The 21,577-nt window shown below is 49.8% G+C and overlaps 3 protein-coding genes across 5 annotated transcripts in view; 1 reads left to right on the forward strand and 2 right to left on the reverse strand.

The window, feature by feature from the left end:
• IFT172 (intraflagellar transport 172) overlaps window positions 1-14,308 on the forward strand; it is a 33,991-nt gene extending 19,683 nt beyond the window's left edge. The window contains exons 19-48 of one of the 2 annotated variants that reach the window (XM_049652369.1): window positions 182-266; window positions 570-662; window positions 1,158-1,235; window positions 1,462-1,710; window positions 1,890-1,968; window positions 2,170-2,290; window positions 2,447-2,591; window positions 3,314-3,403; window positions 3,996-4,093; window positions 4,264-4,399; window positions 4,485-4,601; window positions 4,923-5,065; window positions 5,885-5,978; window positions 6,092-6,156; window positions 6,352-6,532; window positions 6,770-6,879; window positions 6,989-7,118; window positions 9,103-9,201; window positions 9,369-9,478; window positions 9,602-9,665; window positions 9,785-9,871; window positions 10,162-10,278; window positions 11,119-11,229; window positions 11,628-11,747; window positions 12,259-12,354; window positions 12,576-12,635; window positions 12,720-12,818; window positions 13,141-13,294; window positions 13,824-13,915; window positions 14,123-14,308. In XM_049652369.1, coding sequence (XP_049508326.1) covers window positions 182-266; window positions 570-662; window positions 1,158-1,235; window positions 1,462-1,710; window positions 1,890-1,968; window positions 2,170-2,290; window positions 2,447-2,591; window positions 3,314-3,403; window positions 3,996-4,093; window positions 4,264-4,399; window positions 4,485-4,601; window positions 4,923-5,065; window positions 5,885-5,978; window positions 6,092-6,156; window positions 6,352-6,532; window positions 6,770-6,879; window positions 6,989-7,118; window positions 9,103-9,201; window positions 9,369-9,478; window positions 9,602-9,665; window positions 9,785-9,871; window positions 10,162-10,278; window positions 11,119-11,229; window positions 11,628-11,747; window positions 12,259-12,354; window positions 12,576-12,635; window positions 12,720-12,818; window positions 13,141-13,294; window positions 13,824-13,915; window positions 14,123-14,212 — 3,313 coding nt within the window. In that variant the 3' untranslated portion in view covers window positions 14,213-14,308. The remainder of the gene's footprint in view (window positions 1-181; window positions 267-569; window positions 663-1,157; window positions 1,236-1,461; window positions 1,711-1,889; window positions 1,969-2,169; window positions 2,291-2,446; window positions 2,592-3,313; window positions 3,404-3,995; window positions 4,094-4,263; window positions 4,400-4,484; window positions 4,602-4,922; window positions 5,066-5,884; window positions 5,979-6,091; window positions 6,157-6,351; window positions 6,533-6,769; window positions 6,880-6,988; window positions 7,119-9,102; window positions 9,202-9,368; window positions 9,479-9,601; window positions 9,666-9,784; window positions 9,872-10,161; window positions 10,279-11,118; window positions 11,230-11,627; window positions 11,748-12,258; window positions 12,355-12,575; window positions 12,636-12,719; window positions 12,819-13,140; window positions 13,295-13,823; window positions 13,916-14,122) is intronic. The other variant, XM_049652370.1, reaches the window with a different exon arrangement.
• A 49-nt stretch (window positions 14,309-14,357) lies between these two features.
• KRTCAP3 (keratinocyte associated protein 3) lies at window positions 14,358-15,981 on the reverse strand. Of its 2 annotated transcripts, XM_049652380.1 has the most exons (7): window positions 15,880-15,981; window positions 15,548-15,732; window positions 15,401-15,460; window positions 15,024-15,230; window positions 14,762-14,896; window positions 14,564-14,676; window positions 14,358-14,443 (listed from the first exon to the last, which is right to left on the reverse strand). In XM_049652380.1, exons 1-6 carry the CDS (start codon window positions 15,905-15,907, stop codon window positions 14,569-14,571), a joined length of 723 nt encoding a protein of 240 aa, XP_049508337.1. In that variant the 5' UTR covers window positions 15,908-15,981; the 3' UTR covers window positions 14,358-14,443; window positions 14,564-14,568. The 2 variants fall into 2 exon arrangements, with proteins under 2 accessions (XP_049508337.1, XP_049508336.1); XM_049652379.1 differs by having other exon boundaries at window positions 15,548-15,981.
• A 94-nt stretch (window positions 15,982-16,075) lies between these two features.
• Window positions 16,076-21,577, reverse strand: part of NRBP1 (nuclear receptor binding protein 1) — an 11,637-nt gene continuing 6,135 nt past the window's right edge. The window contains exons 7-18 of the mRNA XM_049652723.1: window positions 20,689-20,753; window positions 20,024-20,158; window positions 19,776-19,834; window positions 19,523-19,621; window positions 18,139-18,271; window positions 17,852-17,957; window positions 17,654-17,704; window positions 17,431-17,566; window positions 17,177-17,230; window positions 17,030-17,093; window positions 16,711-16,766; window positions 16,076-16,626 (exon numbers count right to left, since the gene is read on the reverse strand). Of these exons, the coding sequence (XP_049508680.1) occupies window positions 16,522-16,626; window positions 16,711-16,766; window positions 17,030-17,093; window positions 17,177-17,230; window positions 17,431-17,566; window positions 17,654-17,704; window positions 17,852-17,957; window positions 18,139-18,271; window positions 19,523-19,621; window positions 19,776-19,834; window positions 20,024-20,158; window positions 20,689-20,753 (1,063 nt within the window). The 3' untranslated portion in view covers window positions 16,076-16,521. The remainder of the gene's footprint in view (window positions 16,627-16,710; window positions 16,767-17,029; window positions 17,094-17,176; window positions 17,231-17,430; window positions 17,567-17,653; window positions 17,705-17,851; window positions 17,958-18,138; window positions 18,272-19,522; window positions 19,622-19,775; window positions 19,835-20,023; window positions 20,159-20,688; window positions 20,754-21,577) is intronic.

Genomic DNA, 21,577 nt, shown 5'->3' on the forward strand with positions numbered 1-21,577 from the left:
TTCCACTAGAAACTAAATTCCCTGAGAGTAAGGCCCTCATCTATCTTACCCTCTTGTGTCTCAAGTGGCAAAAATAGTGTCTGGCACATAATCAATGTTCAGTATATATCTGCTGAGCCAGTGAATTCATGATGATTCTGTACTAATACTGCTTATTACCATTATTGCTTCCATACTACAGGTGCTTTTCTGCTTTGGGCCATGTAGCAAAAGCTCGATTCCTGCACAAGACCAATGAGATTGCAGATCAAGTGTCTCGGGAATATGCAAGTATTATCCTCCTGAATCATTCAGTCTCTCAAGCTGAGATTTCTCTTCATGCTCAGTACCCTGACCCCTAGCTTTCCAGCCATGGCTCTTTTCCTCTGTTCTGGCCGGCCATCCCACCTCCACCCTCGAGTCGGACCACTCTGGAATTGCTTGCCAGACTTCTTCCACTAAGCCCCATGAAGTTTTTCAGCTTCTAAATCTTTCAGCTTCCTCATCTCTCTAGCCTTCCTGTCTAGGCTCACGCAGACAGAATGGCTCCTGCAGCAGCAGAATAACCAGAACCTTCTTCCTCCCCATAGGGTGGAGAAGGAACAGACTTCTACCAGGTTCGAGCACGCCTAGCCATGCTGGAAAAGAACTACAAGCTGGCTGAAATGATCTTCTTGGAACAGGTGATGGGGAGAAGGGGGACCAGATTGAAGAGGGGACCAGGGTCGGGGGGAAGCAAAACAAACTGAGGGAAGAGCACTGGGGGAGAGCACTTAGACAGGTTTATACAGTTAAATGCTTACTTACCCCTCTGCCTTAGTCCTTACAGTTACGTTTTTCTTTCATCGACTGTCTGCCATCTCCCCCTATACTCCAGAGCCTGTCCTGGCAATTCTAGCGCACAGAGGTAGATCCAGGTTTGTGGGGCCTGAAGCTTACACAATTTGAGGAGCCCTCTTTAAGAAAAAATACCTTGGAATGGGAGCTCTGCAACTAAGGTGCCCTGAGGCATAAGCGTCTCTTAATTTCATAATAAACCCACCTCCGCTTGTGCATAAGTAGAGGATGAGGCTTTTAATCCACATGGGCTGGCATCTTAGCGAGGTTAAGGAGAGCCTGTGATTTCTGATCCTCATGTCTTCCTGGTGCCCCTCTTTGCTCTGCCCGGGTTCCCCTAGAATGCCGTTGAGGAGGCCATGGACATGTACCAGGAGCTACATCGTTGGGATGAGTGTATCGCAGTGGCTCAGGCCAAGGTACTACCAGCTCTGTCTTTCTCCACAGTGCCCACAACTCAGTTCCACCAATATCAGAAACCTCTCGTCAAGGAGGCTATAGCAACTGGAACAAGGTTGGGGCTGGAAGTTAGGACATTGGTGACCAGGAGGATTTCCCTTGTCACAGTGGGATTGTAGAAGCATGGGAAGCAGCAGGGCAGGAAGGAGGGATGTGACTCCTCTTGCCTCTCTGTTGCATGTCCAGGGGCACCCAGCCCTGGAGAAGCTGCGCCGGGGTTACTACCAGTGGCTGATGGACACTCAGCAAGAGGAGCGAGCAGGTGAACTACAGGAGAGCCAAGGGGATGGACTAGCAGCCATCAGCCTCTACCTCAAAGCTGGGCTCCCTGCCAAAGCTGCTCGACTGGTGCTGACCCGGGAGGAACTGTTAGCCAACACGGAGCTGGTAGAACATATCACTGCAGCCCTTATCAAGGGGGAACTGTATGAAAGGGTATGGCTGGCTTCCCATTCCTGTCCCTTATCTCCAGGGCCCAGTGCCCCCTCCTACCCAAGGAGTCCTGGAGTGCATAGCCCTCTGTGACTGGTTGCAGATTCTCCTCCTTTGGGGGCTGATACTTGATTCTTTGGGTGGTAGGGCTATCATTGTAGTAATGTGGTGTGTGTTACTAGGCAGGTGATCTCTTTGAGAAGATTCGAAATCCACAGCGGGCCCTGGAGTGCTACTGTAAAGGCAATGTATTCATGAAAGGTACTACCGCCACCAATCCAGTCTTCAGTGTGACTTGCTCAGACAGTCCCCTGGCACCTATTTTGTGCATCTGTTCAGGTTGACCGGCTCAGTTCTCCATTCCTCCCCTTCACCTGTTTTCCACACCCCATTTTCCTGTCTTTCTTTTCCTGAGTCCCATCCCCAGAAGTCTTAACCGAGCACACTCTCTGTCTCTGGCAGCGGTGGAGCTGGCTCGATTGGCATTCCCAGTGGAAGTGGTGCGACTGGAAGAGGCATGGGGGGATCACTTGGTGCAGCAGAAGCAGCTTGATGCAGCCATTAATCACTACATTGAAGCCAGGTAAAGGGGTGCAAGGTGATGGGGCAAGTAAGGGCACCCAGGCCTAGAAGAAGAGAGATCACAAAGTGTAGGTTGGAGTATGCTTGAGGTGTCTCCCTACCTCCATCTGTCTTCCTCTTTTCTCATACATACGTGTGCCTTTCCCAACTATGCCAGGTGCTCCATTAAAGCAATTGAGGCTGCCCTGGGTGCCCGCCAGTGGAAGAAGGCGATTTATATATTAGATCTACAGGACCAGAACACTGCGTCCAAATACTATCCCCGTGTGGCCCAGCACTACGCATCTCTGCAGGAGTATGAGGTGAGGAAGAGTCCCTTCCTTCAGCCTGAGGCAACGCAGTACAGGATTAACAAAGAGAGAACCCAGAACAGGAAGTGGGGCTACCTCACCATGTCCTTCTTCCTGGGTCCCAGCCGCATCAGCCACCTGAGTGGGAAGAAAGCAGTTTACTGCCCTTCCTTCATTCCATCATGACACAGACTCCTCTCCCAAATATATAAAGCTAGTGTCCAGCTCTCTTCCTATGCTAGCATGAGTGATTCTTCATGGTAACTCCTTCATAGTTACAGTGTAGAATTGCCTTACACTGCAGAAATGGGAGACCCTTTTATTTATTTTTTTTAATGTTTATTCATTTATTTTGAGAGACGGAGAGCAGGGGAGGGGCAGAAAGAGAAGAGAGAGAATTCCAAGCAGGCTCCGTGCTGGGAGCACAGAGCCGGATGTGGGGCTCATCTCACGAACCATGAGATCATGACCAGAGCTGAAATCAAGAGTTGGATGCTTAACCGACAGCCCTTTTAAGCTCCCATCTTCCCCATTCTGGTTTGGGCTAGTCTTGTTTTTTTTCAAAACAGTAGAAGGTGTGAGACCCCCATTGTCATCTTTTCTTCTCTGTTATTATACAATAGTAGTATCCCCAGCTCTCCTCCATCCCAGCTGAGGCTTATTCTTTCCTTCCCTCGCAGGCTGCTTTAACTCTGTTGCTCTTGGCCTTTTGTGTCTACCTCTCTCAACCGCAGATTGCTGAGGAGCTCTACATCAAAGGAGACCGGACAAAAGATGCAATCGACATGTACACTCAGGCTGGCCGCTGGGAGCAAGCCCACAAGGTAGAGGGAGGGGTAGCGTTCATTAGAGAATCCCACCTCTCAGCATCTGTTGCCACTTTCTTTGGTCTCTGATCTCCTCCTCCTTCACTGGGTTCCCTGAAAGCTGAGAAAGAGTACCAGAATGAAGTCTGGAGAACCTTGATCCCTAGCCACAGGCAAAGGCAAGGATGAAGAGGCCCTTGTTCCCAAACCTGTAATTCTGAAGCGGGCATGACGGGCTCAGGAGCTGGGGCATCTGAAACACCAGTCCCCAAGCCCTGGTCACAGATACGACTTTGTTTCGCATCTGTTTCCTGAACCCGGTGGATACAGTGGGAATATGGGAATGGGGATGGATGCCCCCAGCACAGGGCATCTCTGACCCTTCTGCCTGAGCAGAATATAGTTCTTGCTTTGCTCCTTATGGACTTGGAGTTCCCTGGAATGACTAGGAAAGCAACAGTAACCAAACTCCTATGGTTGTTGGGAAAGTTCAGAGTTCCTGAGAAGACTCGTTGCCCCAGAGCCCGGCTTCCCGGGCTGCTCTGCATATCCCTCTGCTTCCCTTGGAAACTGGCACCAGAGGCTACTCTGGCTCTGTGTGTCTGCACAGCTGGCGATGAAGTGCATGAGACCAGAAGACGTGTCAGTGCTGTACATCACCCAGGCTCAGGAGATGGAGAAGCAGGGCAAGTACCGTGAGGCCGAAAGGTGAGCTGCGGCCCCAGAGCGGGTGTGGGAGGAGGCTTCAGGGCTGCAGGGAGGAAGGTGTCTGAGGATAAGTGCCCTCTGCCTAGAAGGCAGTGACAGGGTCTCTTAGGAATGACTCTGGCGGCAGGAATCTGGGTCTAGGAGGCCCCAGGTGTATCTCCCATCCCCAGGCTCTATGTGACAGTGGAAGAGCCTGATCTTGCCATCACCATGTTCAAAAAGCACAAGTTGTATGATGATATGATCCGCCTGGTAGGGAAGCACCACCCAGATCTCCTCAGTGACACACACCTCCACCTGGGCAAGGTGAGCCCTTCTCTTGTCTCTGCCCATATCTCCCCCAAACAGGCTCCATGGCCCCCTCTCTCCATCCTGACCTACCTTTCCCCAGGAGCTGGAGGCTGAAGGCCGACTGCAGGAGGCTGAGTATCACTACCTCGAGGCTCAGGAGTGGAAGGCAACAGTGAACATGTACCGCTCCAATGGGATTTGGGAGGAGGCCTACCGGGTAAGGAGTCCAGTTCACACTAGGGATATGGCCACCCCTCTTTCCCACTCTCAGGTGACTAATTCTGAACTAGTAGTGGGTATCTTTGAAAAATGTCCACACCTATCGGCAAAATTTCACATGTAATATGAAGGGTTTGTAGACTACCTAAAACTCATCCTTGGACCCTAAGCAGGTTAACAGACCCTGAAACTTAGGCCTCTCCCTGCTGTTCTAGTAGAAATACTTGATCCTTGTCAAAGCTGAAGTCAGGTCAGAGGTGAGAAGGGAGCAGCCATGTGTCCCTGCATGGGAGGATTGCCAAGTGGCTTTGCTTCACAGGTGGCCAAGGCTCATGGAAGCACTAATGCCCACAAACACGTGGCCTATCTGTGGGCAAAGAGCCTGGGAGGAGAGTCTGCAGTTAGACTGCTTAATAAGCTGGGACTCCTGGAAGCTGCTATTGACCACGCTGCTGACAACTGGTGAGGCCCTAAGTCTTCTCTCCACTGGCCCCATTACAGTCAGATCCTCTGTATAGACAAGAAAAGTTGTTGTATAACTGAGAAGCATTTCTAAAAACTGAGGCAAGAGCGAAGAGATCCTTGGTAGAACTTGATGGAGAGGCGAGAATGAATTAGTAGCTCTGCTCCTATTTCTTGGGGGCTCAGATGAGCGTTTGTTTAACTGTTCTAAACATGGGGCTCAGTCTCACAACCCCGAGATCAGGAGTCTCTCACTCTACTGTCTGAGCCAGCCAGGTGCCCCAGAGAGAACAGCTTTTAAAGCTAAAGGCTAAAGCACTAAGCCAGTAACTTACTTGAGGAATGGAAGTATGATTCTATTAAATGCAAAACGCTTTTCTTAAGCAAATGTTACGGAAGACCAGTAATAATCCTGTATCAAATCAGATTGCTGAGGGTCGTCTTACTCATTCTTGAGAGACTGTTTTTCTGCTAATGAAGTTGTGGCTCCGGAGGAGGTGGTGGGAGAACGAGGAGCCCTTGCTACCCTGGCAGCTGTTGTGCTGTGAAGCTCACTCCTGTCCCCTGCCTCGTGCCGGTCCCGTGCTCCTAACATCAGCTGGTCTCGGGACACACAGGCTTTTCCAAGTGTCTCCTGATCCACGTTTTCCTTTACATTTCTCTGTGCTTCTCTATCACTTCATATGGATTACCTTTCTTCATTTGTCCTTTTTCCTCCCCCCATCCTTGCCCTTTCTGTTTTCTCTTGCCCTGCTTGTCTTCTTCTCTTATAAAATGAAGTACTGAGTAGGCAGACCTTATTTGCACCTTCCATTTCAGCTCCTTTGAATTTGCTTTTGAACTCTCTCGACTGGCCCTCAAGCACAAAACCCCTGAGATTCATCTCCGATATGCTATGTACCTGGAGGATGAGGTATGGATGTGATCCCTCTCCATTGCTTTTGACCCTGACCTCCTCCCCTCTCGTGGCTGCCTGTGATGGCAATCTGCTTCTCATCATGTACAGCTGCCCTTCTGTCCCTACAGGGTAAATTTGAAGAGGCTGAAGCTGAATTCATCAGGGCTGGTAAACCCAAGGAAGCAGTCCTCATGTGAGTTACCCCATAAATTCTTTAATCCTGACCTCCCAGGCGCAGTCCCAGGACCTTGCATGGTCCCCTTCACCTTCCTCTGAACTGCGTACCGATAAATCTTCTATCCTCCCCTCAGTGACATGGCTGTTTGCCTCCCACTGTTGAGGCCTCAGTCCTACACTTAGCCTCTCCTGTGTCCTCATCTGGGAGCAGGTTTGTCCATAACCAGGATTGGGAGGCAGCTCAGCGTGTGGCCGAGGCCCACGATCCAGACAGCGTCGCCGAGGTGCTCGTGGGGCAGGCCCGGGGGGCCTTGGAGGAGAAGGACTTTCAGAAAGCAGAAGGGCTGCTGCTTCGGGCCCAGAGACCGGGCCTGGCCCTCAATTTTTATAAGGTGGGGCACTGGATTCAGAGCCATGAGGGAAGGGGAGAGGGTGTGAGAACCCAGAGAGTACTACACCGACCCCTGCTACTAGGAGAGATCCAGGAAGTTAGCACTGGGGAGGAAGAAGGAGACAAGAAGGAGAAGAGAGGTCCAAGGACCCAGGGATCAGTGGCCCATAGCACCTGTGTGGCAGTGGGAAGCTGTCATGCCTGCCTCTGCTTCCCTGATACCTGGAAATCTGAGCAGGAGGCTGGATTATGGAGCGATGCCCTGCGGATCTGCAAGGATTATGTGCCGGGCCAGCTGGAGGCTCTGCAGGAAGAGTATGAGCGGGAAGCTACCAAGAAGGGGGCCAGGTATGAAGGCGGGAGGCAGCAAGTGTTGGTAGGGTGGGTCACACAGTATGCACAGGATAGGCCACACTGCCTGTCCTGTTCCTGGTCATGTGTATTCTCATCTCATCAGGGGTATGGAGGGGCTAGTGGAACAAGCTCGACAGTGGGAACAGGCTGGAGAGTATAGCCGTGCAGTCGACTGCTACCTCAAGGTGCGGGACTCAGGAAGCAGCAGCCTGATGGAAAAGTGCTGGATGAAGGTAAGACCTGCTACACCCTTCCTGGCCTTCCGCTTCCCGGGCCGCCCTCACACTCAGCTTTCCCCCTCGGACATTCCTCTTTCTCCTTCTGTGTCTTTCGTTTTTACTCAAGCAGCAGAGATCTACTGAGTGCTTATGAGACGCTAGAGCAATGAAAGCTGTAAAAGGGGGGTTCTAAGGCAGAACCCTAATGGCCAGAAATTGGGGAAGTCAGACTAACGCGGCTCAATTGTGTATCTCAGTGAAGACTTAAAAGGTGCGATCCAAGTTGGGGTTCAGAGAAGGATGGGACCTCTGGGCTGGAGGGCTCAGGTAGGCTCTGTGAGGGAGGATGGAGGCCATGAAGAAAGCAGAGGCTCCTTCTCTACCCAGCAGCTCCTGAAGAGAAGCATCTAGCAGATTAAGTCAAACCAGTATGTTTCATCAACTCTAAAACATATATAATTGCATTTTAGTATCTTAGAAATTGGGGTACGTGTGAAGTTTTAAATGATGCATCATAGATTCAGAGTTGTGAATGGGGTGAGATTGATTCAGCTTCCTAAATAAAATTGGTGTGATGATTCTCCTGCAGAATTTCCCTCTGGTTTCTGAGGACTTGTAATTGAATAGCCCCTAGACGTTGGCGGGGGGAGGCAGGGGGAGTAGAAAGGACTGATGGTTGGTTATGCAAAATTTAGCAGATTTAACCAGCAAGTGTTTATTAAGCATCTGCTATATTTTACCCTGGAGCATTGTTTATTGGCATCTGTGCATGGCTATACCTTCTGCAAATTAGCTTCCTGGATGGGGCACGTTAAGTTTTGAACGGTTTGGCAGGTGAAGTGAGGCATATATAGGTGGGGGAAAGACCAGGAGGATTAGCATAGACTGTAGCTAAAACTGGACTATGTACATGGAAATTAAAATCTGGTGAGGACGTCAGCATCACAGTGGAAATAGAGTAAACGTATAGAACGCTCGGATTTGTAGAATTACTGAGTTTTAGGGTTGAAAGGTGTCTCCACGATCATCTAGAGCATCACTGTCCAATAGAAATAAAATGCAAGTCACAAAGGTAAATCACACATGTAAATTTAAAATTTCCTAGTAGCCGGGGCGCCTGGGTGGCTCAGTCGGTTGAGCATCTGACTTTGGCCCAGGTCATGATCTCATGGTTTGTGGGTTCAAGCCCTGTGTCAGGCTCTGTTCCAAATGCTCAGAGCCTGTAGCCTGCTTTGGATTCTGTGTCCCCCTCTCTCTGCCCCTCCCCCACTCATGCTCACTCTGTCTCTCAAAAGTGAATAAAGTTTAAAAAAAAAAATTTCCTAGTAGCCATACTCAAGTAAAAAGAAATACAAGAAAATAATTATATTTTACCTAACCAAATATATCTAAACTCATTTCAACATTAAACTCATTTCAACTCAATATTTTATTGATTGCTTATATTAGTGATATTTATTTATCTCAATTTATTGAAATATTTTACATTCCTTCTTTCATACTAAGTCTTTGAAACCCAGTGTGTATTTAAGCTGATAGCACATCTAAGTTGGGACTAGCCACATGTGACTAGTGGCTTCTGTTCTGGACAATACAAATCTGGACCAACCATCACTCTTATGGGTGAAGAAACTGAGTCTTAGAAAAGCCCAGCACAAACAGTTGCAGAATTCTTTCGCTATACCTGCACCACCAAGATTCTGTTTGTGACAAAGAACTCGAGAAACCAGTTTGTCAGACATGGCAGGACCAAATGCAGTGACCTCAGACATCAAAGGGAGTATGTGACAGAGCAGGAGCTGAGAGGAACAGATAGGTCCACTGATGGTTATTTAAAGGCTCTGATGGACCGTGAGACAGGCTTTGCCCAGGAGGGTAGAAGGTGAAGGCGAGTGCTAGAGAGACCGTTGACAACTGGAAGGAAAAAACAGATCAGGCTGAGGACGCCCAGCAGTATTTGTCTCTCCTACCCATTGTCATCTTCCGTTCAACCGCTCAGGCAGCTGAACTCGCCATCAAGTTTCTGCCTCCTCAGCGCAGTCTGGAAGTAGTTCGGGCTGTGGGACCCCAGCTGACTGGAATCAGAAAGTACAGTGCAGTAAGTAGAGTGCTGGGACTGAAGAAGTAAATTCCACAGAGAGGGGTGGAACAGTACCAGCTACACCCAGGAGGGTGTGTGAGGTGGGCTCCTGGCAGTGTCCCATGCAGTTGTGCAGAAACAGAGGAGAAAGCTGGTCTCCGAGCTCCATTTTCCCCACTGTGCAGGCTGCAGAGCTCTATCTGAACTTGGACTTAGTCAAGGAAGCGATCGATGCTTTCATTGAGGGTGAGGAGTGGAACAAGGCCAAGCGTGTGGCCAAGGAGTTAGATCCCCGGTAAGCTTCTGACCCCTTCTACTGGGAAATTCTTTTACTTCCTTTTGTAAAGAGAGGAAGTTCTCATGGGAAGGGTGTGCATCCCGGGACCGTGCAGTGCTAGATCTCTGCACATCTTCACAGGTACGAAGACTATGTGGACGAGCATTATAAAGAGTTCCTCAAGAACCAGGGCAAAGTGGACTCGGTGAGACTGGCAGAGAGTTAGCAAGAGGGAGAATGCGTGGAGACTCAAGAGATTCTGTCCCTCCTTTCCCCGCTTATGTCATCTGGCCTCTTAACTCTGTCTTTTCCACTGATCCCTAGCTGGTGGGTGTGGATGTGGTAGCTGCTTTGGACCTGTATGTGGAGCAGGGCCAATGGGACAAGTGCATTGAAACAGCCACCAAGCAGGTACTGCTCTTTCTCCCATCCCCAGCCCTTCTAGACATTTCCCTTGGTTCCACTTGCCCAGAGCTGTCTCTCTCTTAATTCCTCCAAAGCCCAACCCCAGAGATCCCTAACCAGCATCAGAGAGTCAGTCTTCCACACTCTTAAAACTGGGGTCAGAGGCCTAGCTGGGCCTGGCTTGCATATGCCTTGGCCTCCTAAACAAATCCACGGCCTCAAGTCACCACCCCACCCTCACTACCTGCTCTTACTGATCCCAACTTCCCCATGCTTTTCCTCCATCCCCGGGACAGAACTACAAGATTCTGCACAAGTATGTGGCTTTGTATGCGACTCACCTGATCCGAGAGGGTGACTATGGCCAGGCACTGGCCCTGTATGTGCAGCACGGAGCCCCTGCTAACCCACAGGTACCCGCCTGCTTCTTGGGGTGAATGTTCCCCTCAAGGAAGTTGTTACCTTCTCCTCAGAACCACCCATTCCCTTAGGAATGGTCTTCTCAAAGGATTCTTTTAAGAGAGTGTCATGCCCTTGGGGCGCCTGGGTAGCTCAGTCGGTTGAGGGGTTGAGCGCCCCGACTTTGGCTCAGGTCATGATCTCACAGCTCGTGAGTTCGAGCCCCACATCGGGCTCTGTGCTGACAGCTCGGAGCCTGGAGCTCGCTTCGGATTCTGTGTCTCCCTCTCTCTCTGCCCCTAACCCACTTGCATGCGGTCTCTGTCTCTTTCAAAAATAAACATCAAAACAAACAAACAAACAAAAAAACTTGAAAGCATCATGCCCAGAGACAGCCCCCCTTCTCCCGCCAGTCTCTTCTGAAATGTACAGCCTCGCAGGATTTACCATCTGAGGAAGCATTCAACAGCATCCTCATACTATTAGCTAATGCAGGAATAGTCTTTCAGAGATGAATCCTGGACACACCTCTGGGGCCTCATTAACTTCCTAAAGAGACTAAACATTGCTCTCCTGTCTGAGCATCCCAGCTCTCTAGAATATCAGCCCATTAACACCGTGACTGCATTCACATTCACCTGTTTGCCCACACTCAAAGCACCAATTGGTAAGAAAGTCATTTTCTTATTCTTCTTTTCTCTGAAAATGATTGACACTTTCTCCATCACTGTCCCCTAGCTCCTCCCCCGCTCCCCCCCACACACTTAAAGCCTGGTTTCCTTTTTTGGGCCCATGTGTACTTTCTCTTCTAGTTATCCCTTCTCACTCAGCTCTCCTTTCCCCATGACCTCTAGAATTTCAACATCTACAAAAGGATCTTCACGGACATGGTGAGCTCACCAGGGACCAACAGTGCTGAGGCCTATCACAACTGGGCTGATCTTCGGGATGTGCTCTTCAACTTGGTGAGGAAGTCGGGTCCACAACAGAGTGAAAAAACCACTCTGCCTGCCCCTGTCCTCACGTCTTTTATAAAACATACACCTTCAGGGGCGCCTGGGTGGCTCAGTCGGTTAAGCGACCGACTTCGGCTCAGATCATGTTCTTGCGGTCCGTGAGTTCGAGCCCTGCGTCGGGCTCTGTGCTGACAGCTCAGAGCCTGGAGCCTGCTTCAGATACTGTGTCTCCCTCTCTCTCTGCCCCTCCCCCGCCACACTCTGGCTTTCTCTCTCAAAAATAAACGTTAAAAAAATTTATAAAAAATAAATAAATAACATATACCTTTACCTTCAGATGGCCTACACTTTTGTCCGGGTGGCTCTGGCACTCCTCTGACCCAGGCTGTGCTGTCTTCCTACTCTAGTGTGAAAACCTGGTGAAGTCTAGTGAGGCAAATTCTCCAGCCCATGAGGAGTTTGAGACGATGCTGCTGATTGCTCACTACTATGCCACTCGTTCGGCAGCCCAGAGTGTCAAACAGCTGGTGAGATGGGGGTAGCGCCCAGTCTTATGGACACATCTTTAGATGTATGAAGTTGAATGAATTCAAATTCTGGATTCTCAAGCTTGATCCACTTCTTTCCTGCTTTCTCTTGTTTAAAGAAATCTTTAACCCTTGCTGAGATGGTTTTCTTCCTGACTCCTCCTTTGACCTTCTCAGGGCTCTCTACCCACACAGTTCCACCTTCATTATGCTTAAACATTCAAATCCCACAACTTCTGTGTTGATCTCTTACAATGTACACATACCTTTGGCCTACTCATGATAATATATTGTATATTTATTGTGTGTACTTGAATAATAGAAATAATCTAGGCCCATTTCTCTTGTGCATATGAAAAAAAACTAAGACCCAGAACCGCTTGAGATCCAGACCAATTTAATACGGATTGTTGGTTTTCTGGTTCTGGTTCTGCCTTAGTTATAAGATCACTGGCCTGGTAGCTCAGTCCCTTCCATACCAGGATCATAATGCTTTGACTTTACTCTGTAGGAAACTGTGGCTGCCCAGCTTTCTGTTTCGCTCTTACGCCACACCCAGTTACTACCTGCAGACAAGGCTTTCTATGAAGCTGGCATTGCTACCAAGGTGAGCTGGGACAAGGAAGGGTGTGGCCGAGGAATTAAGGAAATCAAAAGGAAGGAAGGTAGACTATCCCGTGTGCTCTGGTAGAGCAAAGCTGAGCGTGGGGCTGATGTTATGGAGGATATCGCTTTCCTGTGACTTCCCGAATTTCTCCCCCTGCATCCTGGAAAAGCAGCATCCAAGCCCAGCTGCTGGCTCCCACCTGCAACTTTCCTCTGTTGCAGGCAGTTGGCTGGGAGAACATGGCATTCATCTTCCTCAACCGCTTTCTGGATCTGACTGACGTGAGCATAAAGTTGTGCCCAGAGGGTGGGAAGTTTTGCCTGTCACAAGTTGTGTCTATCTCATGGCTGCCCACTCCTCCACAGGCAATCGAAGAAGGGACTCTGGATGCCCTTGACCACTGTGACTTTCAGGATACAGACATTCCCTTTGAGGTGCCACTCCCAGCCAAGCAGCACGTACCGGTAAGGGCACAAGATTGGAGAATGAGAGGCCTCACTGGTGTTAGGACGTTGTGAATGGAGGACACTTTATTTTGGCCCTCCTAACCTTTATAATGGCCATGAGTTAGCAACATCTTTGGAAGGGCTTCTGCCCTCACTGTTCCTCCAATGAAAGTAGAAGCAGAGAAAAAAACTAAGGTGGTGATCATGAACGCCATCCAAGGAGGATCATGTATGGGTAAAAAATGATGCACAGGACAGCAGCTTAGTAAAACTCGCCGCCTTCCACTTGCCTGCTGTGGAAGCTGGTGCTGAGGAGGCTGCTGCTCCCTGTCCTTCCCAGGAGGCTCAGAGAGAAGAGGTTCGAGACTGGGTACTCACAGTCTCAATGGACCAGCGGCTGGAGCAGGTTCTGCCTCGGGATGAGCGCGGTGCCTATGAGGCTTCCCTGGTGGCGGCAAGCACTGGAGTTCGGGCACTACCCTGCCTCATTACAGGTACAGAACCCTACAGCACCCAACGTTCTGTGGTGGGTGGAAAGGAGGGGCAAACAGCAGGTTCAAGAAAGTGTTTTCCCAGACTCTGTGCTGACAGCTCAGAGCCTGGAGCCTGCTTTGGATTCTTTGTCTCCCTCTCTCTGCCCCTCCCCTGCTCGTGCTCTGTCTCTTTCTGTCTTTCAAAGAATGAATAAATGTTAAAGAAAATAATAAAAAATAAAAAAAAATCTTACTGTGATTCAGTAAAGGAGGCAGAACTTTTTTTTTTTCCTTTGAGAGAGAGTATGCACAGGGGAGAGGAGCAGAGGGAGAGGGAGAAAGAGAATCTTAAGCAGGCTCCATGGCCAGCATGGAGCCTGACATGGGGCTCGACCCCATGACCCTTAAATCATGACCTGGACCAAAATCAAGAGTCAGATGCTCAACCAATTGAGCCAGCCAGGTGCCACGAACATTCTACTTCCTGCTCCTAAATTGTTCTTTGTTTTCCCCCTCAAATGCCAGTTCATCTTTTTTTCTTCCCCCACAGGATACCCCATTCTGAGGAACAAAATTGAATTTAAGCGGCCAGGGAAGGCAGCTAACAAGGACAACTGGAATAAGTTCCTTATGGCGATCAAGGTTAGAGAGGGAGACTTGAAGGGTCGGGGCAGGGAGAATAGCACTGAAGGAAAATAAGAAACCACTAAAAGGGTGGGTGGGAATGTCAACAAGGCAGGTGCAACCCTGAACTCTGCTCCCCATACTAAGATAGGGTTGATTTTCTTTATAGAAGGAATGCTTTTTCTTAGCACTGAGTTCCTCTCCTGTTCTTCTGTTTGTCCACAGACCTCCCACAGCCCAGTGTGCCAGGATGTGCTGAAATTCATTAGTCAGTGGTGTGGAGGGTTACCTAGCACCAGCTTTTCCTTTCAGTAACTGATAGAATTCAGGGAAGAGTTATTGGGTTCTCTCCCTCATTAAAGACTTGTAGATAACAGACCAAACCATTGTGTTCTTCGATCAAGGTCATCCCCAATATCAGCCCATTGCCCTTTAACCCCCAAAAGGAACCATAATCAAGTAGAAGAAAAGAGTTATTTTATTATAACTGTTTATGTCATCCTGGGGAGGTGGAAAACCTTGTGTACTGAACCTCTGGATCAGCACCTGTTCCGCAGAAGGGAGAACCTGGGTCAGAGGGCAAGCAGCCTGGCAGGGGACATGACCCAGTTCTAAGAGTGGTTCCCTGCCTCCACGCCTTCCCAGGCCACAGTCTCCATAGATTACCTGTCCTAAGCCCAGCTTTTCTGTGATGCCTGGATTTCTTGATTTTGATCCAGTAGCTGTTCATTTTCCTGTCTTTTACACTTAGGAAGTTCAAGCTCTGTCAGTTGCTCCAGCTATATGGGAGGATGGAGTTAGTACTCTTGCCCTGAATTACAGGCAGTCTGTTTTGAATGATCCCTTCCTGTTCTTCTTCCTTACCTGCTCCTGAAGCCCTTCCTTCCTGCAGGGCCCAACCCCACGTAAGGTGAGTGCAGCCACACAGCAGTAACCAGATAGAGCAGCCTCTCCTGCAGACATGACCAAAGAAGGGATCCAGAGAGCCAAGGCTGTATCCTAAAAGGTGAAGAGGGAGGGTGGGGAACTGAGAGGGAGCAGGGCAGGAGTGGCAAGTAGGGGTGGTTGAAAAGGCAGGACCAAGGCCCTGTAGACTGCAAAAAGGCTGAAAAAAACACGCACTCACATAGATTCTTGTAGGGTCAAACGGGCAGTCAGTGCGTCCAGACCCTTTGTCCATCGGTAGCAAAGGATCCAGCAGCCCTGGATGGCAGTCAGCAATAAGACGGCGGCCACCGTTGGCCACAGTGAGTGACACAGCAAGGAGGATGCCCAGGGAGCAGGCAGCAGACAAGAGGAGGTTCACCAGAGCTAGTGCCAGGAGAGCCCAGTGCTGGCAGGGGCAGAAGATCAGGGTGAGCAGCTGTGAGTGGCGGACTCTCCCACTGCTAAGACACCTTGGTTTCTCTATTTGAGGCTCCTCCTCCCACCTGAAGGTGAAGCTGAGTCAGGTCCTCATTTCCCTGACTCAAGACCTCATGAAAGCTCTAAAAATCCCCTCACCAGTCTTGGGCGCAGAAGGTTCCTGGATGCCAAGAGGGCCACAAGTCCCACGGAAACACTCTGGAAGATACAATGCCTGAGGCCCGCGCCTCTCTCCGCCCCGCCCCCCTCCCTCACAGCCGCGGCCCCGCCCCCCGCCGCGCTCACCAGCAGCCCCGAGCCCACGGAGATGACATTGGCCGTGGTGTACTCCGGGGTGACGGCGCCGCGGGGATTGGCCACGTGTCGCAGGACGGTGCCGTGCAGCACGGCCCCCAGGAGCAGGTTCACGTGGCCCACCAGGATCAGCGCCAGGCCCACGCGCATAAGCCGCCGGGGGCCGCGGGCCGCGTCTGCAAAGCACGGGGGAGGGGCAGGCCTGAGCTGGGAAAGGAACCGGACGGCCCCTCGTGGCCGCCCCGTGAACGGGGGGGGGGGGGGGGGGCTGTAGGAAGGGTCGTCGGCGGACGCAGAGGAACGAGACCGGGGCCGGAAGTTACCGAATCTGCAGAGGCGGCAGCACCTCATTTCGGCCCTCCTCGCCCCGCCGCAGGGCAGCTCTACCTGGCCCCGGCCCCTCCCTCGCTCTCCCTACCAGTTCCGCCCGGCTGCCACCTGGAGGCCCAACCCCACGCCCCGGGCGGGGCTCCGAGCTCGCTCCCCCTAGCGGGGAAGGCGCACACACACACACGACGCTTGTAGCAAAAAGTAGACTTTTATTACAGCAGCAACTGAGGCGAATCGAATGGCCCCCCAGGGCCACCACTGCAGCACCACCCTTCTCTCCCGCCCCGTCCGCCCCAGCGGGATTGTAGAATTCAGCTCCCCCAGTGCCCGTGGGCCTCCTTCCACACAGGCTGGGCGGGAGCCGGCAGATCAGCTACTAGCCCCCAACTAGAAGGCGGCTGCTGAGAAGGCCCAGGCCCACGTCTGTGCAAAACAAGTAAACAAAGTGCAGAGGGGAGGAAGAGGGGGGAAGGGGGAGGGTGATGCTCAGAACCAGGGAGCCCCAAAGCCCTCCTGAATAATAAAGGAGAGAAGGGGCTTCACAGGGTAATACTGACTGGGGGGAAGGGGCAGAAAGGCTGTTGCACATCTAGCGACGGCCACAGCTCTGATCAGGGGCCTGGCCCGAGTGAGCTCTAAGAGGAGACGGTGACAGCGGCTGAGTTGAGGGTGCTGTTCCTGGCAAAATTGAACTTGTTCAGGGTCTCCTCTAGCAGAGAAGTCAGTCGGCTCTGGTCAGCCTGGGAGAGAAGAGCTCGGTGAGACAGGGCGAGAGAGGAGAGAAGAATGGAGGCAACCAGAGCAGCTGAAGGCAGAAACCTCACCTCGCTAATGAAGCCCAGCTGCACCAGCTCAGCTGCCAACTCAGGGATGTTCTCATCTGACAGAGAAACGGGAGAGGGTGAGCACAGTGTGGGAGCAAGGGGCCCAGAGCCCTTCCAACAGCCCCAGTTGGGTTACCCCAGCTGGGAAAGAACACCACAAGCAATGGTGTCAGATCCACCCTCTAGTATTAGGAGCTATGTAAGATATTCGTTCTGTGCTCCCATGTGTTACTGCCCTGTAACCTTCCCCACCCCCACGAAGGTTTCTCACAGATGAGGCTCACAGACTCTCATCGTCTGAGGGAAAGAAGACACTCACTTGGCATCAGGTCACAGCTCAGGTGCCGGTTGAGTTTGTCCTCCAGCTTCAGAAGAAGCGTCAGCTGAAAAACAGGACAGTCAAAAAATGAGGCTCCTCTTCACCTCCTGCCCACCAGCCCTATGCAGCCCTGGCCCTGAGCCTTACATGGTGTTTGACTCCCTCCTCCACTGACTCGATGTTGCACTGCATCAGCACCACCTAGAGAGAGGGCACAGAGAGGGTCCCTATAGTAGACACCAGTCAATAAAAAGCCCCCAACAGCTGGAAGGCTTTCCAGTCCACAGGACAAGCCTGCTAAGACAGAAACATTCTTTTCTCTAAAGGACAAAGCCTTATTTGACATGTCCTCTCTCCCTTCTACCATGACCATGGAGACATCCACACCCACAAAGCCCCACCTTGCGGGTCTCCACCTCAGCTGGTTCAGGTGTTGGAGTCTTGACAGAGGGGGGCACAACAGGTGATGTCACCTCCTCCTGCTGTGGCTGCTGGGGCCTAGGTAGCCCAAAGGCTGTCAGAGGGTAGATCCCATTCCTGGAGGGAGATCAGACAGGTCACATGGACTCTGTGAATGCCCCAGGACAGCCACCCCCGCTTCCTCAAGCAAGCCTTTCCTCTCACCTGACATCTTCAAGGAATTTATCCAATTCCAGAGCTGGTGACTGAGAGTACCTGCAAGAGAAAAGAGAGAAAGCAGGTGAAAGGAAGGAAATAAGCAAAATAGCAGATTCAACAATTACCAAAGAATGGACAGTTGACAACCCTCAGGGTTGTAGTGACCAATCTGTCCCTTTCAGACCCTCTCAGTTAGTTACTCACAAAGTCTGAACTGGTTCTCTTCCTGGTCCTGCAGGGATTTCAGCCAGTACAGCACTGGTATCCATGTTTTTGGTGATCTCCTCCAGAGCATTCTCTGGGATCATGTCTGGAGGGCATAAAGTAATGGGAAGTTATAGAAGGATAGTCAGATTAATGTCATAGAAAGGCACAGGGGTCCCGGGGGGATAAAGAATTCTTTTGGAAGTGGAAGAGAAAAGAGCATGCTCGTGATAGTTATTAAGGCTCCAGATGGGAAGAAAATTCCTAGCAGGGCCAAGGGGACTCACGCTGGTGTCCCACAATGCAGTGGGCAGCAAGGAGTTTGAGCGAGGGCACTTCAAACAGTGCTGGGTGGAACAGAAGTTCTCTGGCTGTTGGTCTGCGAGCAGGCTCAGAATGCAGGCACTTTTGAATGAACTCCTAGAAAAAGGAACAAGGAAGTAGAACAGACATCTGGCAACCAGTCCACTGTGTTCATCTTTATCTCACTCACTATACTTAGCACAGACTTTGTACATACTAGGTGGTTTGCACGGACTAAGGGGGCAAACTATTAAATGTATATGAAAGGGCTTTGAAAACTCTAAGGTATTAACATGAAAGCTACTGTTCACTGTTTTTTTGGTTTTAATTATTTTTCTGTTCCCCAACCACAAACTTCTTTTACTATTCAAACTTATGAATTCTTTTCCCTTATTTTCTACTTCTCTGCTTTATTAGCCCACACGCTCCTCTTCAACTCTCACCAAAGTTACCTTCTCTGTTGTGATCAACAATATTCACCATCTTTTTATTTCCCAGCCCTACAATTTCCTTATCTCCTATATTTATTAAATTCATTAATCATTTATTAAATTCCTTTATTTCCCAACCCTACAATTTCCTTTGTCTCCTATAATCATCTATTAAATTCACTGGTTTTCCCCAAGCCTCACCCCTACTTCCCACCTCCTGTAGGTCCTATGACAATTAACCTGCTTTTCCTACTTAGAAACTTAAAAGCCAGCAAGGTCATATACCTAATCTGTTACTTGAATGCCCCAACCTAACGCTGAACTAGAAATTCAATCCACACTAGCCTCAGGACTTCACACTAGTCTTCCTGTCACACTATCTAATAATTTACAAACTATCCTTCTTTGGACGTTCCCGTCCAACCTCTACTTACTATACTCCATCTACTGATGCATAACTTTATACCCTTTAAATCTCAGCTTGTTTTTTTAGGGCACTTTCCCTATCTAAAACTATATAAATATAAAACCCCAGATGATGGATTTAATTAAAACTGATCAATGTGTTTAAAAATATCAAGATGGTTGTCTGAAGAACATATACCAATTACCTGAGGTAACCATTAAGTTAGTTTACTTCTAGGCAGATACACCTAAATTAACACATGACCTTTACCACACAACCTTTACCCCCAATGCTACCCATCTTAAACCCCTAAACTGTGTGTGTGTGTGTGTGTGTGTGTGTGTGTGTGTGTGTGTATACAAAAAACAAAGTAGGCACCACCTAGGGAAATATTCACTGCTTTTGCCTGTCCTTTCTGCTTTCTGTTCTCTTGTTCTTAGAAAAAAAAATATTACCAGTAAATAAAATGGAATAAAAACGTCAAGACGTTTCAAAGTCTGTTAAGGAGGGAGTGATCCAGAAGATTCTTACCCTCTGTAATGGGTCTTCTAGAAGCTGGATGGCACTGCTGATAGCTTCTTGTGGCACATATGAGGACTCTCCATTGCCCTGAATCTCCAGCACTGCCATCTGCAGCGAGGGGGAACAGAGAAGACAAGTAGAAACTTCAGAACTTCAGTGCTCCAGAATCACTCCCTCAAGAACTTACTTGTCATCCCTCCATCTCCCCCTTCTGTCTTCTAATTTGATCCCTTTCCATCACCACTGCTTGTGGTTTCCTCACCTCCAGTGCACACATGCCAAAGGAGTAGATGTCTACTGCCGTTGTCACATTAGTGACTTCTAGGGAAAACAGAGAAGGTTCTGGTGAATCAAAGGATGGGGGTAGGGAGTGGCAGAAATACCTTTTAAAAACTTTTTGTATGCCAGCAGAGAAGGACTGGAAGTTTGTTATATTACCTCTGTGCCTCAGGTTATAAGGTGGGAAACCTGGGGAACAGGGTGAGGGCAGAGAAAACTGAGATGCCTTACCTCCGTACTCTGGTGCAAAGAAGTGTAGATTCTTCTGCTCTTCCCGACAAGTCTTCACATGATTGTTGATAGTGTCAGGAGCCACTGGGAGTAGGGGAGATACCCACAATCTGACCACCATCAACAAAGCATAGTCTCACTCCAGAGAGAGGTCCCCAAAAGCCAAATTCTCTCCTGAAGTCTCTAACCCTCAAGGCGCAAAACTGTCCCTTTCCCATCATGAACCACAGACTAAACATGAATACCACCTACTTCGCCTTTCTCAGGTCTATCGCTTCTCATTTAAAGTCCTGAATTCTGAACCAACGAACACTCCACACTAAACTAACAAGTATATAGGGGAAGCTGGCAAAGGAGCAATAAAGGCTAAAGTAACACTTTTGTTTGTGACCTGTTCACCTTCCCCAAAGCTCAGGAATATCTAATCCCTGAACACATGAATATGTTTGGTCTAGTTCTTTCAGCCACCCTGCAAAATAGCATAAAGACCCAGACAGTTCTTCCTAATCTGCAACAATTACAGACCTTGGATACAGAAACTTGGATAAAGAAGAATAAGAAGGATTAACATACAACCAACTAGACAACCTCCTTCTTCCCCACCTCTGCTGACTGAAACTCAAAAACAGCTCATAGTTGAACCAATACCCTTGAATCAGTCTCACTTTCATCTACCAAAATTTTAGACTCCTGCTCTACTCCCTTATTCTTCAACATTGCTGTCACAGGGCTGAACGAGGAACCAGGGCCGGGCCCAGTTTGGACTCACTCAGGTCATAAACAATGACTACAAATCACAGAGAGTCTGGGAGCACAGTATGATTCAGGGAACCAGCCTGATGATGAAGGGGAATAAGAATCCAGGACATAAGTGGCCAGCCAGGCAGAATCCACAGGAAACAAGCAAGTTATGGAAGGGCAAGCAGGTGGAGGGCTGGTAGGGAGAAGCCAAGCAGGCAAAAGTAGGCAGGGGAGATAGGCAACAGGGCTTGCTCCCACGACTGCATGCACTGGGCAGCCGCAAAGGGGAGCAGAGGGAGCACAAACAGAGCCCCAAGTGGGGCAACAGGGAGCTCTCACCATTAGCAAAAATCCTATGAAAGACTGTTGGGAACAGAGCAGCCCGTAAGCGGGAGGGAGGAAAACAGAGAAAAGTTGTGAGCGATGGAGCAGCCAAGCCCCAGACAAATGGACACACAAACCGCACACAGACACGGCACACAGAAATGTTATACACTGCACACAGATACACGGCAAATGAAAGCACTCACAGCAGGCACAGCCTGGAACCTCCTTTGGTAGGGTCTGGCCCCAGGGGCTCAAGTCAGATCTTAGACCCATCTCTTGCCCTTTCCCAACCTATCAAGATCTCTAAATTAACCCACTTCCCTCCAAAAAGGTCTTAGACCCTGCCCCCTAATTGACTGGCCTCTCCCTGTGAATTACCCCTAGCAAAGTCCTAACTCTTACCACCAGCCCACACCTCAGAATTTTGCCCTATTCTCCCCACTCCTTTCATCTTACCCCCATGGTTCCCAAATTCCCGAGGCTCCC

The sequence above is a fragment of the Panthera uncia genome (assembly GCF_023721935.1).
Source record: "Panthera uncia isolate 11264 chromosome A3 unlocalized genomic scaffold, Puncia_PCG_1.0 HiC_scaffold_12, whole genome shotgun sequence".
NCBI classification, from domain to species: Eukaryota; Metazoa; Chordata; class Mammalia; order Carnivora; family Felidae; genus Panthera; species Panthera uncia.